The sequence below is a fragment of the Cibotium barometz genome, chromosome 65 (assembly GCF_041138505.1).
Source record: "Cibotium barometz isolate CiBa-2024 chromosome 65, ASM4113850v1, whole genome shotgun sequence".
In the NCBI taxonomy this organism is placed as follows: domain Eukaryota; kingdom Viridiplantae; phylum Streptophyta; class Polypodiopsida; order Cyatheales; family Cibotiaceae; genus Cibotium; species Cibotium barometz.
The window spans coordinates 1,540,757-1,556,892 of record NC_141110.1 but is presented as its reverse complement, the minus strand read 5'-3'; the positions used below and the strand labels follow the sequence as shown (position 1 = coordinate 1,556,892).

Below are 16,136 nucleotides of genomic sequence, written 5' to 3'. Positions count from 1 at the left end.
ACGCGTAATAGCACAACTTAATACCACAATTTGAAATGGACAACTTAATACAACTTGAAATTGAAATGAAATGAAATAAATAGATGGACACCAGCACTGGGGCCGGAACGGGCCGACCCCCCCTCAATATATGATATATTTATTGGGAGTATTTAATAAATACAATGCTCCATGGGTTCCAAGAACCAGATGATGTCCATGTACATATGAATACAGTACCAAACAAATAGGTTCGAAGTAGATGCTCGAAGCAGAACGACCACTAGCGTAATCTCTACGGTCCTGTGCTTTCATTGGACTCCGCGGAGAGCGCCCAATTGGTGTTCCAAGACCACGCACAAACAGGCGCTCTCGTACTAATGCCTGGCTCTCCTGATCTCAACACCTTTGGACCGAGGTTCTCCAATAGCTTGGACTACCCGGCACCGAACGGGTGTTGGCCGTAAAGGGAGTCGAGAATCCCTTATCAGATTTATCACAAAATACTTTACTTAAATATGAAATTCACTTACTTGTGGATAGTAGTTGGAGGACCAATACCCGAGGTATCTGTAGCTACTTGAGTGGAACACCAGATGTAGCCACTTGAAGAAGGAAGACGCCGCCTATGGAAAGGAAGTGCAACCACCTGTTGTGCAGGACACAACCACCTTCTTGTGAAGGAGGAGGCGTAGGAGGAGTCACCTGGTTGTATGCAAAGCATCGCTTGTTGGAGATGGGGCGCCAGCCGCCTGCTGGAGGGTGGCACACAGCCGTCTGTAAGGATGAAAGGAGCGCTTGGTTGCTGTACACAGGCACCTGGCTGCAACCTGCACAGCCGCCTACTGTGTAGTGGGCAACCTACTGTAAGGATGAAAGGAGCGCTTGGTTGCTGTACACAGGCACCTGGCTGCAACCTGCAGAGCCGCCTACTGTGTAGTGGGCAACCTACTGTAGAACAGGCGTAGCTTGCTGAAGTTGAGGTGCAACGCTTTGCTGGGGGTGGCCTATGACTGCCTGCAAGAGAAATGGGCAGCGCAGCCTGCAGGTATGCTGCCGCCTGTAGGAGCAGCCGCCAGAGGCAACACGCTGAGGTTTTGCAGGTATGCTGTCACCTGTAGGAGCAGCCGCCTGAGGAAGCAGAGTCACGCAGCCTGCGCTTGCTTGCAATGCAGAGAGTACAACCGCCTGTTGATTAGCGCAGGCGTCAGCAGAGATGGAGCGAGGGTGATGGAGGCGCACCAATCGTATGTTTCAAGGGTGGTCGCCGGCTGCTGTTCTCCATGAAGGGTGGTCGCCGACTGCTGTTCTCCATGAAGGGTGATGGCTCCTTTTTAATAAAAATTAGAGTGGAGTTTAAACTATGGTGTTGGCTGGCTCCCCACGCTTGCATGTGGGTGGCCAGTGTGGGTAGGTGACCATGCACCCACCCCCACACACACACTTAAGTGGGGCTCCCCACCTTGGCCCCTAAGTGGGTGCCCAAAGGGGTGCCCACTTTTAAGTGAGTGTGAACATAAAACTTTATAAACCAAAGGGTTAGAAATATAAAATATTAAACCAACATGGGCAATACACTTACCACTTGTTCACATGCATCAAAACTCGTCAGAAGACAGAGCAGACTTTACGACTCACTGTGGCAGGCGTCCCCGCTTAGTAAGTGACACGTCAAGCAGGCAAACACAAAAATACAAGTCATGCGAAAACAGTTTCAAACATGCAAAACATGAGTGCATGTGCAAATAGTATCATGGACATATCTCCCGTTCATGGAACACTTAGTACAAAATATTTGTCGGCACAAAAATGACACGACGTAAAACATAAATCTTGGTCTTCCTATAGAGTGACAGTCCCATAGGTAAGACACAGTTCCAGGCACGAGCCTCCCTATGGAGTCACTACAAGACAATGCTGCCATACACGCGTTTCATACACGCGATAAATTACGAGCGCGTGTAATACACGCTACCATACACGGATTAATACACGCCACCATACACGGATTAATACACGCTACCATACACGGATTAATACACGCCACTATACACGGATTAATACACGCATGGTAAAGAAAAACTGAAAAAAAACTGAATTCCTTTACAAAATTAAGAACTATTTTTTTTAAAACCATCTCATAGTACATTACAGTATACATCATTACACAATCCCACTACATACATTTACAACAATGAAATATATTCAAAAATAAATCATGCATATGAGATGATAGAAATGTCATCAATTTAGAACGTACAGTGACGGATTGGTTAGGGTTCGATCTCATCTTCAATAAGATCCATCCTTGCCAAACGATCAACATCAATATCCATTTGATCAATTTGTAAGGCTACGATTAAATTTATTCCACTATCGATATTCTGTACTCCATTGATAATGGTATCGATGTCCTGATCATCCTCATCAACATCACCATCATCCTCAATGGTAGGGTCATTCTCATGATCATGAGAAATGGCACGCTCATCCTCATTATCATGATCATCTCTTATTTCTTGATCATCGATCACAACATCTTCATTGGCATGTTCGACATCATCTTCATTGCGGCTTGTTACATCCTCCATATGCTCCATATCAGTGAATGTATTATACATCACTTTGGAACGTGGTGCAATAGGGATGACGTACCACCATTTAATATCATGCACCATTGGTAGATAGATAACCTACTCAAATACACATAGTACAGTAATTAATTAGCATATCAAAAGTCAAGGGGTACGCGAGCTTAGATATATATGTACATGAAACACATTAGTAAAAAAATGCATACCTGCTCACATTGTTGTGGCAATACGAGCCTATCTTTCTTTGTTTGCCAAAACCTTGTAGAGTCAATAGTTACATAGCTACTTGCATGGCGTTTTATCGTTGCATCAGGCCCTTTTTCCACCACGTTCATTTGCCATTTGACATCCAAAACATACACAAAGAAGCGACGAAAGTCAAGCCTAAATATGTCTTGGATTATGCCACAATAATCATCCATTTTTCCATTAGCTCCCTCAAAGCTACTAATGACACTGCAATCTTGTGTATTTCTCTTTTCATCAATTCTTTGTGTTCGAAAATGCTTGCCTTCACACCATATAGCATTGAACATAGTGCACTGGACCAAAATAGAAGCAATATTTGTGTAAGCAATGTGAATAAATATTAAAAGCAAATCACTTACAACTAATGCAAAACATTAGTTCTATGTACCTTTAACATGCATCCTCGTGCATACTCCCATTCTTCCGCCGTGATATGCAGCCCCTCGTCGCTCTCTGCTCTCTCCATTTCCTCATGCAACCAATCAACATGGATATCATTCGGAAGTGTTGCTAGATGCTTAGGGTACGCCTTCCGAGAGCCATGTTGCCTCCAAAAGAGAGCTCTTTCTGCTTGCCTTTTTGTCTTTGCATCCTCATATCTTGTAACCCATCTGCTCATCACATCACTATTAAGGATACAAGTGAAATTGAGATCATCAATCAATGTTTTGTCAATTACTTTACTCTGTCCTTTTCCTTGAGGCACAATAGAGGTCATCCTCAAGTCCTCTTCATTGCTCCATAGTCGTGACAAAGAGCTATCCACCTGACCAAGAAATTCTGAAATATATACAAGAGACTCTTGTATCACAACCAACCCTCGGCCATGCTTCCTTCAGGCCTTGCACTTTGCCTCACAAAGTCTTTTAAGGTCTTCATGAAGCGCTATAGGAAGAACATCCAACGTGCATGCACAGTACCACATAAAGCGATTTCATCCACTAAATGCACAATGAGATGTAGTTGACTTGTGAGAATGGTTCGCGGAAAAGTCTCCTCTACCAAACAAACCACCTCCACTGCCATAACACGCGCATCATCCAACGTGGCTGGATCAATTGCTTTGGAACTAACATATCTGAAAAATAAATAAATAGTACGTTATACCTCATGCACGTTCATTTTGCAAGGTATAATGAAGGGTGATCTAACATGGGTTTTACATACCTCACAAGCTCGCCCATCTTATAAATACATTTTTTCAAACTCTTATTTGCACAAGTAGGTAGTATGAACTGCGCACATAAGAGCACATGTATGTATGGTTTATGGCATTACAAAATTTAATTTCAACGTACAAGACTTGGAAAACACTTACTTGAAGCATCTTGTGCCAATCGTGGGACTTCAACCCATATAGTTGCTCAACGCCTCTTTTCTTAGTGGTTGTAAAGGCTCCCTTCAATGATCTCATGCATCCAGTGGGAGTACGCAAAGTGGTGATGGCCTGCTTTACCTGCTTCTCCTCTTTCTTTGATATAATCCATGGTGCAGGCGGAAGACGAACGTGCCGACCCACCTCTCGTGGCCAAGCTTGACGCATACGTCCTGCGACCCGCAAGTCCTCACGTACGCTAACATTGTCTCGTTTACCAATAATATGTTCCCAAATACCAGATCCCACATTCTTGAAGATGTGCATGGGATCAAGAAGATGGTTGATCTTAAGATGGGTCCAATATGGCAGCCGAAAAAAAATGGAGTACCTACACAAGGGATTGCTCTATGTGACCTTTAATCCAATTAGAGACTACACAAAACAAGATTGAAAAAACATTCCTATACCTGTTCATGCCATCTGGAGGAAGAATAGTTGTAGACTCCCAAATACGCTTCCAATCTTTTGCACGAAGTGTTTGTGGAGGAATGTTACTCTTACTAGCAACATATTTAGGATGATCTGAGGGGAGAAATCGATGATGATTATCGAATATGGTCTTACACAAACTGTCAGTATACTCATGTACTAACGAAGGGCCACAAACAGGACATGCATGTTTACCCGATGTTTTCAAACCTGTTAAAATATAAATAAAAGTTAGAATAATAAAGTCAATATGTATAATTAATATATATAGCCAATAGTATTAGAGTAGGGAGGTAATTAGAATTCTTACCAGAACAATCGCTGTATCCTGGAAAGTCATGCATTGTCCACATCAACACTGCTTTTAAGTCGAAGTGTCGAGAGGAGGGAGGCCTACTAATGTCCACCACCGCAACACCTCTCCATAGTTCCTCCAACTCATCAATCAATGGTTCAAGATAAATATCCATATGCTTGACTTTATGTTTCCCTGGAATTAGAAGGGATAACATAAGATGTCCCTTCTTGATCGCCATTGATGGTGGAAGGTTGTAATTCACCAACACAACAGGCCACACGCTGTATGCGGTGCTTTTGAAACCAAATGGATTCACTCCATCCATACCTAGGCCAAGTCTCAAGTTTCTGGGCTCTGTTTTAAAGCTGGGCCACTCATCTTCAATATGCTTCCAAGCAGGAGTGTCTGCGGGAATTCTCCACATGCCATTATCCGATCGATGTGAGGAATGCCATGACATGAGCTCTACTATGGATTTGCACTTAAACATGTGTTTGATGCAAGGAATTATAGGAAAGTGTCGCAAGACTTTACGAGGTACATCAAAACTCTTCATATCTGTTCTATACCTTGCTTCACCACAAGTGGGACAATGTCGAGCCTCCTTATGCGTCCCACGAAAGAGAATGCAATCATTGACGCATGCATGTATGCGATCATAATCCAATCCTCCAAGAGATGTCACATAGCGCCTCGCTATGTCTCTTGAGGTGGGTAGTCTATTTTCCTTTGGAAGCATGTTTGATAATAGCCTGCATCCAATATCATCAATTATAATTAGTCTTAAATCCTAAACCTTAAACCACTAATTCAAATTTGTAAGTTAGAATGCTTACTTCAATAATGCGTCAAGACTTGCATTGCTCCATCCATAAACTATTTGTATATTGAGTAGTTCAAGTGAAGCACGTAAAATAGAGAATGTGCACCCTTCAAACACCGGTGTCGATGAAGCCTTGTAAAGATGCTCTTGTTCCATATCATCGTCGTCCATACCTTTGGGATCATCCTTAAAAAGATTCCGCACCATATCATCAAGCACCTCCTCTTCCACAACTTCGTGGGGTGCAGGGCTATTGTCATCCCTTTCCCACTCATCTCTGACAATAGATCCCGAAGCTCCAGCATCATCTCGTCGACGCTTTGCGTGCTCTCGTCGCGCGTAGGGCACCATGTTAGGGTGTGGTACTGCATCCTGCTTCAATTAGAGTTTATATATTACAACTCTATTAATTTAATTTGGATACCATGAGTCATTTGAATACCATCAATTTACATCTGCTCACCTCTAAACCTGTTTGATTCCATTCTCCATACATGGAGATGTGATTCAAGGTAATTCGACGTGCTCGTACAATGCATCCTTGACATCGATTACACATACATTTGATCCGTTGTCCCAACCACACATCGCGATTACGATGACGCATTGTCTCATCTTCCCCAGAACTGCTTGAAGAGGTTGATGACATCCTATGCACAAACCAGAAAACACAAAATCATAATATGTTTTTAATGAAAGTATAAAAATCGCGTGTATTGACGCGGCTATTTCCTAAAAATTGCGTGTATTAACGCGGCTATTTCTTAAAAATCGTGTGTATTAACGCGGGTAATTCCTGCAAAACGCGTGTATAAACGCGGCTAAATTACCATACACGCGAACATACACGCGTTTATAAACGCGACGGTCTGTTTAAACTAAAAATAGCCCGCCTTCCCCAAATATAGATTTTGAACTAACATATCAACACTGCTTTCGTTTTCGCCTCTTCCAACAGAAACGAAACCGAGAAGAGAAGAGAAGGAGCACACACGAGAGCAGAGAAGGAGCACACACGGGAGGAAACCGAGCAAGAAAGAAGACTCACTTTTTCAGAGGTGAGTCAGTTTGTCGTTTGCCTTGTCTCCTTCCTCAGATTTGTTTATGCTATTTTCTCTTTGCTTTTTGGGTTTGTCTCCGTCCTTTTGCTTCTGTGCACACGATTGGGTGAATGATTCTGACAGGGGCGACAGTGGACCTTTTATAAGGACACTTTGTCGGAGGTCGGTCCCTTTGAAATTTTTTTTTTGCGTAGGTCGCGTGTAGAAACGCGTGTAAAAGCGTGTGTATCCTGTCTGCAGAGTCTGTTCACGCGGATATACACGCGTTTCTGGACGGGTGTATACACACGTTTTTTGACGGGTGTATATACGCGTTTCTGCACGGGTGTATACACGAGACTGCGTTTCCTGTTTCTATGGTTTGCAGGCAACACAACTGACTTGAATGATGATATTTGTGTGAGTCAAGAGACAGCCCATGATGTACATGAGGATTATTTTTGCAGGTTCTTTATGGATATTTTAGGTTCTTCATCCGATGCATTTGCATACAGTAATGGCTGATGGAGATGCTGAATCATTTTGGGCGCCATCCTGGTCTAGTTGACCTTACAGAGTATATGTATGCCCATCCCCCTCCTTCCCTGCCTGGTGTCTATACCCCTACCGCGAGTATCCAGGGCACTCCAATGCCGTCTATTCCTACGAGTTCGACGAGACGGTATGCAGCTTCTCCTCTTCCACGTCCACCGAGGAGATACCTCGTCCCAGACACAGTCACGCACACCCTCACAGCCACCATCACGTGCTCCCTTAGAGCCACCGTTACGTCAGGGCTCACAGCCACCGTCACGTAGACAATTTCCCAGCCGTGACTCCACCCGCAGTAGGAAGAGTGGGAGTGGAGGATGCGGCGGGTGCTTTGGTGGGGGAGGTGGGGGAGGTGGGGGAGGTAGTAGGGCACGCGGTGAGAGAGGAGATAGAGGGAGAAGAGTTAGAGGAGACAGTTCGGAAGAGGAGGAGATGAGAGAGATGGAGAGAGTGATCTGCTATGATGTGACGGATAGGGGCGGGATAGTGAGGGATGCGAGGGGGAGGGAGGTAATGGAGTACATGCGTGGGGTAGTATCAAACTCATATAGAAATTGTTTTATTAAATTTAAAGATCAAAATAGCCGATTAGTTGGGGAGGTGATAGAGGCTGTACATAGTCGGTACCCCAATCCCCCACATGCTACATTCTCGGATGTATGGGGAAGGACGCGATAAGGGAGATCTTAAGTAATAAAAGATCTCACCTTAAACAACTCGTGTACGATGACCGGCTAAATGTAGCTGCGGGTGGCTATCCTGTCGAGAAACCTGCCACTGCGCACAAACGCGAGTGGAAGGAGGCAAAGAAACGAGCAGAGGGTGGCATGAAGAGTAGGCAGCATGTGGAGGCACGACGGATCCAGATGGAGACCATTGGATCTTCGCATTTCGGATCTGGCGGCGTCGAGTCATGGGAGGCAGAGTTCGTAAGTATCTTGCCACTTTATTTGATTGTTTACTTAATTCATTGATTCTATGATTGTTTTAATCTTACAAATTGTGTTGATTATGATACAGCGACCGACGGGTTACGGGGAGGAAGCCCACAACCCACGATACTGCGTATGCTCGCCGACATAGCACACGTGACACGTGGGCCATCTTCAGAGCCGAGGGACGTATTACGGACGCGCAGTTTGAGATGGCCATGAGACCATACGGTCGACAGGTACTTGAAAATTCTCAACGAATGATTTTGGTTTATTGAATTACATATATATATACTTATATACTATATATTACTTGAACAGGCACAAGCTGCTGATGATCCACCCGCCGCCACTGCAGAGGGTGGACGTGAGCACTACTCATCGGACATTCCGACCGATGTGAGCTCATCTGAGCATGGAGGGAGCACCGAGTCATCATCTGGGTCTGAGTAGTACTCAGACTTATAGTATCACATTCCATATTGAGGATGTGGTTGTATATATTTTTTTGTAAACTGAAGCCATGGGCTACTTCGAGATATGGACTCCCTTGTATATATGTATGAAATTTTGATAGTAATATTGAATCGTGAATCGATAGTATTACATTCATGTCTGTCTTGAATCGTGTATTGACAATGTATGCATTCATGTCGTTCTTGTCTTAATCTCCCTCGTGCATATGTTCTTCGTGGATGGTCTAATGCACAAAAAAAAAATCCAGAGAGTGTTATTGGGTGCTGGAATACTGGAACAGTATTCAGGCACCAAATAGCACTCTCTGGATTTTTTTTTTTGCTCTCTGTTCGCGTGTATAAACGCGTCAGAACTGCTAAAAATCGCGTGTATATACGCGGATAATCTGTCAAATACGCGTGTATAAACGCGTCAAAACTGACAATTATGCGTGTATAAGCGCATCTAAATTAAAGAAACGTGTGTATAGACGCATGTATCGACGCGTCTGAGTACATCTGAATTGAACAGAACGCGTGTATACACCCGTGTATAAGCGCGTCTGGGAGGTGCTATACACGCGCTTTTACACGCATGTCTGTGGCCGCGATGATACACGCGCTGATACACGGGCCCGCTACTTTTTTTCACAAGTCATTTTTAGCGGCTAGGAGCGCGGGTATGAGCCCGATCCCTTGTAGTGAGTGATAGTCCCATAGGCAAAACACAGCACGAATACTGGCTCTTCCATGGCATGACAATCCCATGGATAGAACACAGTCCAGGTCATACAAGGGTGGCACCAGTCTGGCTCCCGTCCATACAACACCATCCTGCTAACACACGGGTGGCACCAGTCTGGCTCCCGTCCATGTCAGCAAAATAATGGCCTCTTCACACGAGTGGCACTGGCCTGGCCTCAAGTGAACGAGACGCAAAAATTGGAGATGGACCAAATGGTTGGCCAATTGGTGACAATGAGGAAAAGAGGAGCATCGTGCTGCTAAAGCGCCCATTGGAAGGCGCTAAAGAGAGCTTGCACGAACAAGAGGACCACTGTGCGAGGAAGAGCGTTAGCCTGTGGATACTGAGGAGGAAGGACTCTGAGAACAAAGGGTTGAGGGGATTGAAGTAGGCAAGGGCGTGGCAGTGAGGAAGGAGTGGGATGGCAGTCATGCAACTCGACGGATAGGTGTTTGGGTGGCGAGTTTGCATGGCAACTGAGCGATTGTGGCACTGGCGATGAGTAATCATGGCGACTGAGCGACTGGCACTGCATGGTTGAGTTGACTAGTTGGCGACAGTCATGCAACAACATGTGTGGTGGAAGAAGTAGGTGGGAAACATGCAGGGTTGTAGAGGACTAGATGGGCGATTGAGTTAGCCGTTGAACTGGGAGTGGGCACATTAAAAGGATTAGTGAGGGGCTGAGAGAATTGATGTACTGGCAAGTTTTGGCGTGAAGTTGAACGCCGAAGTGGTCGGGGGGTGGTGTGGGAAGAAGAGGGGACACATTCGAAGATGTTGGTGCGATCGACGATTTGCAATGCTGAGCCAATGAGAGACGCCAACCTATTGGATGCCGAGCTAGTGTTTGAAGGAGATGAGGAGGTGGTGGACGCCAAGCTACCGTGTGAAGGGGATGCCGAGGTGCCGGACACATAGCTTGTGAGGGCTTCTTCATTGAAGATGACCGAGCGGCTAAATGTGAAACGTTGCTTCTCGGGATGGTGATAGCAATCACCATAGCCCACGAAGGTTGCTTTCGAGGCTTTTTCTGTAAATTTTGCTTGATGGCCAATGTGGAGAGGGTATGTGATGCCAAAAATTCAAAGATGAGCAAGATTAGGTGCATGGCCATACCAAAGGTGTATGGTGTGCTCCCATGGAGAGTAGATGTTGCAGACCGGTTCTCAAGATAGCATGAGGTGGTGCCGGCCTCTTTCCAGTAGGCATGAGAGAGACGAGCCATGACAAGCAGGACGACATAGTAGACCTTAACTAAGGTAGATTTGCCATTAGGGAGCGTAATGACAATCTCACCATAACCTTTGGCTTGTTGTAGGCTATCATCTAAGCATACATCTAAGGGATTGTTAAGAGAAGTAAAATTAGATAGCCATGAGAGATTAAAGGTCATATGATGGGTTACACCAATATCTAGATACCATATAATAGGAGTATTATGTGAGATACTAGTACCAAATAGGTGGAGAGAGTAATCATGAGAAGTAAGAGGATTATAGAAATAAAAATTATAATCTTGATTACCTTCTTGAACCTCCGTGAAGTGAGCTCTACCAAATGGCCTTTTGTTGTTGTGATTGTTGTTGTTGGAGAGTACCCATTGCTTTGTGCGACAATCCTTTTCATCATGCCCATGACGATGGCAATATGTGCATTGCACATTGGAGTAAGGGATATTTCTAGCATGAGAATGCTTGTGGGTTCCCTCCTTAGAATTGAAGTGATGAGGCTGCTCCTGCGAGAGTGGTGAAAACCACTTTTGTGATAAACCATGCTTATGAGCATTGATAGAAGTTGACTAGAGCCATTGTTTTGATGTTGGAGTGGAATGTTTGATTCCTTCAGGCCTCCTCTTGTTGAATCTTTGCCACTAAGCTTTGAAGCTTGAGCTCCGTTGTTGAAGCATGGGTTGTAATGAATGCCCTCCATGTTGATGGTAAGGCTACCAACAAGAACATTGATTGAAGAGTCTATCCATGGGATTTCAAGACCAAAGAGAAGGGTTTCATCTAGAAGACCCTGCCAAGAGTCCAAGAACTTGGCGGTTGTTTGACCTTGAGACACTTAATAAATCAAGTTAGTGTGTAAATAGCAATCTTTGAAGAATTGCCATATTTCTTGTGAGGACTTTAAGCTTCTCACCATTTTCACTTGTCGATCTCAGCAGCAGTAAAGAATGATCTCCATCTGCGCCGGGTTGCTCCTCATTGCGTTTGCCATCAACCTTGATATACTTCCATAGTTGAAGTTACTTGAGATATAGCTTTATTTTTAGCTTCCATACCAAGTAATTGTTGCCATTGATCTTGTCAATGGAGAACAACCTTGGCTTGGTTGTTGCTGCAGAGCAGAAGATGAGACTACCTCCATGATTCCTTGATTGAAGGAGAAGAAGCTTGAGCTTGAAGGTAGTGTGGAGTAAAGCTAAGATATGAGATCTCAAGATGAAGGAGGCTTATTGATGGCTATGGAGTTCTCAAAGCTCTGATACCATGTGAGAACTGTGAAGTTGGTGAGAGGAAAGAATAGAGTATATAAATAAATAAATAAATAAATTATATATATATATATATATATATAGAGAGAGAGAGAGAGAGAGAGAGAGAGAGAGAGAGAGAGAGAGAGAGAGACTTAAGTGTGTGACGACTTGCTTTTTGAGCTTGTATTCAATTGAAAGAGTGTGGCTCTTTATACAAAGTAGGATCACTACAAATAGTAGTGACTGTTGGCAAGTGCTGTTACATATTTAAATAGAAATAGCAATATGCTTTCCTAGAGTATAGGAAAGCATCTCCTAGAAACATGGATAGAATAGAACTAATCCTAGAACATGAGTCCATACTCAAATGGACACCTGGAAGCATTAACCACTTAACATAATAGACATACCAAAAGGTGGAGGAGCGACATACTTCGACCTGTAGCTTGATGCAGGGACCACAGAAAGCGACCTGCAGTCCCATGAAGGACACGAGCATGAGAATAACGACCTCCTGCTAAAAGATGAAAGAGAAGATGGCGATGAAGGTGAAACTGATTCAGTTGCAGATGATGCAGAAGAAGACGATGACCAAGATGCGGAGGCCGACTTAGAAGAAGACAACAGCAATCAAGAAGATGAAGTGGTGATGCCAACGAACATGTTGCGGATCATATAAATGAAGCCAATAATCAGGAAGTCAACGATGAAGAAGATGCAAGAAATTCCAGACATATAATGAAGATTCACATTTGGATGATGATAGTGGTGTTGCAAGCGAACATGCAAATGAAGACTACGATGATCATGACGAAGGTGATGATAAGCAAGAAGGCAGTGACGAAGATGGAGATTTTGCTGAATGCAATATAACAACACGTTAATCGTTCCTGCGTATCTGTGTGGTTTTGGCTATGGTGTAAATACTCTGATATAAAGGGGGTATTTGAACTTCCTCATAGAATACTGGACGGAGGTATAATTGGGTTAACAACGGATATCCATAATGCAAATCAAAATAAAAGGGGCATCCATTAAAGAAACACCAGTGAAGATACACATACGTGTAGCATAAACAGTGGGTCAGCTGTTGCAGTTCATCCACCGTGAAATTGTTCTCGTCCACTAAAACGTGATAGTGTGTTGGGCGTGTTGTTCCTTGCAATATCAACGAGGTTACCCATTAGCAACACCAAATTAGTGGCTCCTATATTAGAGTTTTCATGATATATGATCCTTCAAGGCAAAGGCCTACACCTGGAGTAAGACCATGATTAGTCTCAAAAAGATCGAGAGACCAATGCTTTTAAATTTTATATTGGACTCACAATTAGCCTTTACTCCATGATTAGTCTCAAAAAGATCGAGAGACAAATGCTTTTAAATTTTATATTGGACTCACAATTAGCCCTGCATGAGCACAAAGGTAAAAATCATAGTCTCTTGGATGACAAAGGCCTGCATCTACGATGGTACATTAGTTACATGAGTGGAAAGAACATATAAAGAGCTTCCTAGCCATATAATCAATTTTAGAAACCAATACCCAAACATTTCCTGTTGAAGAGAGGTCCTCACAGAACATGCAGTTGAAATCTAATAGTTGAAAGGCCAATAACGATTGATGGTTAAATAAAGCAGAGCTAATCAAATTACCAGGGGCTACATTTCCAGAGCCATTAGCTGGGAAAAACCGTGTATGGTGCCTTTTTTGCACCACAATGAGAGTGATTTTTGGATTATAATTTCCACTCTTTCCGAAGTGGTTAAATGCCTACAGGTTAGCCGGCAATCAGGCAACTCCAAAGATCAGCAAGCAAAAGTTTATGGCTGTAGATTTCAAACGAGGCGCATGGTCTTACCTTTTTGAATGCAAGATACTCGTCTCTTAGAACCTGTTCAAACTGGGACTCACTGACTCCATCCCTACAGTTACGTCAAATGGGCGCACAATTTAGAAACATTAAAACTTTCAAGATATGCGCTCGAATTTTCTGGCATGTATGATCAGTGACTCCACCTCTGTACCAGTCGAAATATCATAACGAATATAAGAATTCAAGGGAACATTACCGAAAAATTATCACTTGCTTTGGTCGAGGATCAGGAGCTTGCCTACATGAATTGCAAAAGTCCGAAAGCAACTCCCTAGAAAATGCCAATTGTTAAGACATTAATGTAGATGCCAACACAAAAGACATCGAATCTACACTTCAGCATTTTGTACATCTACTAGGGTCTTTTGCGCAATCAGCTGCAGGTATACAAAGTAATCTTACACAATCATCCCTGCAGATTCTGTGTCCTCATAGAGTCCTGCTATCATCTCCACTTTGCGAGACTGAGCTCTCAACCTTACCCCATACTTTGATATGTGTGGCCATTCCCTGGATGCTACTACCTGACAACAAAAAACAATGTTAAGGAACCATGAGAAACTGACAGCACAAGAATTGGAAATATAGGAGTGAGACAAATGTTCATCTAAAAGCGTAATGATCAAAGGTGTATACTGCAGCTATTGAGGGTGAATCTGAGTATCCTGGAGGCCCGTGTGAGACATCCAAGCCAAAAATTATAGTCGGGGCACGAGACACTTTGGGTATTCTTCCTTCCCTGAAATTCAAGTGACAACAAAGAATTGTACCCTCCAACCTATCCACAAGCAAGTGTGTCAGTAAGCAATGCACACCATCATAAATATTGAACATTCACTATTATCAACCCCACCCACGCACCCCCCCCCCCCCCCAAACACACCCAACCACCCACCCACCCACCCACAACACTTGTGTACATGCACACACCAAAACAAAAATATAATACACTGTGACAACAGGTAGGCCTATATATCACGAATGCTGGTGTAGAAAGCTTGCCTTCGCATTTATCTTCAGAGCGACATTAGTCAAATACTGATCTTTAACTTGTCTGGGAGGAGCTATGCATTGTGTAATGATAGGAATCTTGGTTTGCAGCAACTTTTTCAACGGCCCTGCCATTGAAACATACAGATCAGTTTCTCTTTAATCAGGACACATGTTTTGACCCTCATCCTTCAGAGCATAAAGACCACAGTTACATACCATACAAATCACTTGTCTTGCGAACTGGAAGAAATACAGAGCATAAAAGCAGGTGGTGATTGCATCTTTTGCTTCACTTCCTGAATCATGTTGTGAACCCTCTGAGCAGAAGGTAGCTGCTGGTTATGGCGAGGCTCTTGAACTGTAAATTCGTGAGCTGCCATGTTCTGCCACACAGAACAAAGGAAATTCTTATCAGAAATCCCAACCCGCCCAAGGAACCAATCTGTACATTAAAGAAATTAGCAAGAATAACCACTTGTCAGAAATGGGAGGGCCCATTACCATTCCTTTTGTGCTGCATACTCTCGCTAGATCCTGAGCAATGCGGTCTACTGCATGGGGGGGCATCCTTCCATCAAAATTTAAGACTACCCAAGACTTAATCTGGACAGCAGATGCCATGACCTGATCAATGTAGACAAAACACAAAAAGCATCAAGGTCTTTGTTGACAGCCACAAACATCAGCTCACATGAAAACAAGACTAAGGGTTCATCCTTCTCTAGTTGTACACCACAAGGATAGCCCCAAAAGGAAGATAAGCTCCAGGATTCACCTTACTGTTGAAGTTCCACCTTCCACCCCGTGGGACCTCCTCACTATTCCCAAATTTCAACTGGAACAAATCAAGCTCCATTACTTTGCACATATGAAAACTTACTCAGATTACTAAAATGAAAGGCAGAATACTCTTAGCAGGCTTTAATCTTACTGCTGGTGCATCCAAGAGCCTTCTAGGCACCCTTCTCATTTTCCCATCTATTTTGATGTTGAAATCACGTATGAGGTCATTTGAATTATATTCACTAACATCCATAGCCTGGCATAAAGAGGATATAAATCAGTTCATCTTTCCTACCCTCATCGTATTGCTTGATTGCAACCATGGACACAAAGGTCAGGTATTGGCATTGATGCCCAAAGACAACAGAGAAGTGCATGAAGTTAATGCTAGACACGGCAAGAACATAGTTGGCAACCAAAAAACAAAACTACTCCTGTTCTGACCTTCTGTACTACATGAACAGAGGGTATGGCACTGCCTTTTATTAACCACTCACATGCTCAGTGATCGAAATACTACATTGGGG

General features: G+C 43.5%; 1 protein-coding gene across 1 annotated transcript; it reads right to left on the bottom strand.

Annotated features, from left to right (window-relative positions):
* Positions 1 to 13,360: 13,360 nt before the first annotated feature.
* Positions 13,361 to 15,862, bottom strand: LOC147602831 (protein argonaute 4-like). The gene is made up of 10 exons (XM_086797200.1): positions 15,758 to 15,862; positions 15,602 to 15,661; positions 15,328 to 15,450; positions 15,080 to 15,209; positions 14,836 to 14,951; positions 14,236 to 14,357; positions 14,030 to 14,104; positions 13,819 to 13,882; positions 13,503 to 13,730; positions 13,361 to 13,366 (listed from the first exon to the last, which is right to left on the bottom strand). Exons 1-10 carry the CDS (start codon positions 15,860 to 15,862, stop codon positions 13,361 to 13,363), a joined length of 1,029 nt encoding a protein of 342 aa, XP_086653326.1.
* Between the last annotated feature and the right edge of the window lie 274 nt (positions 15,863 to 16,136).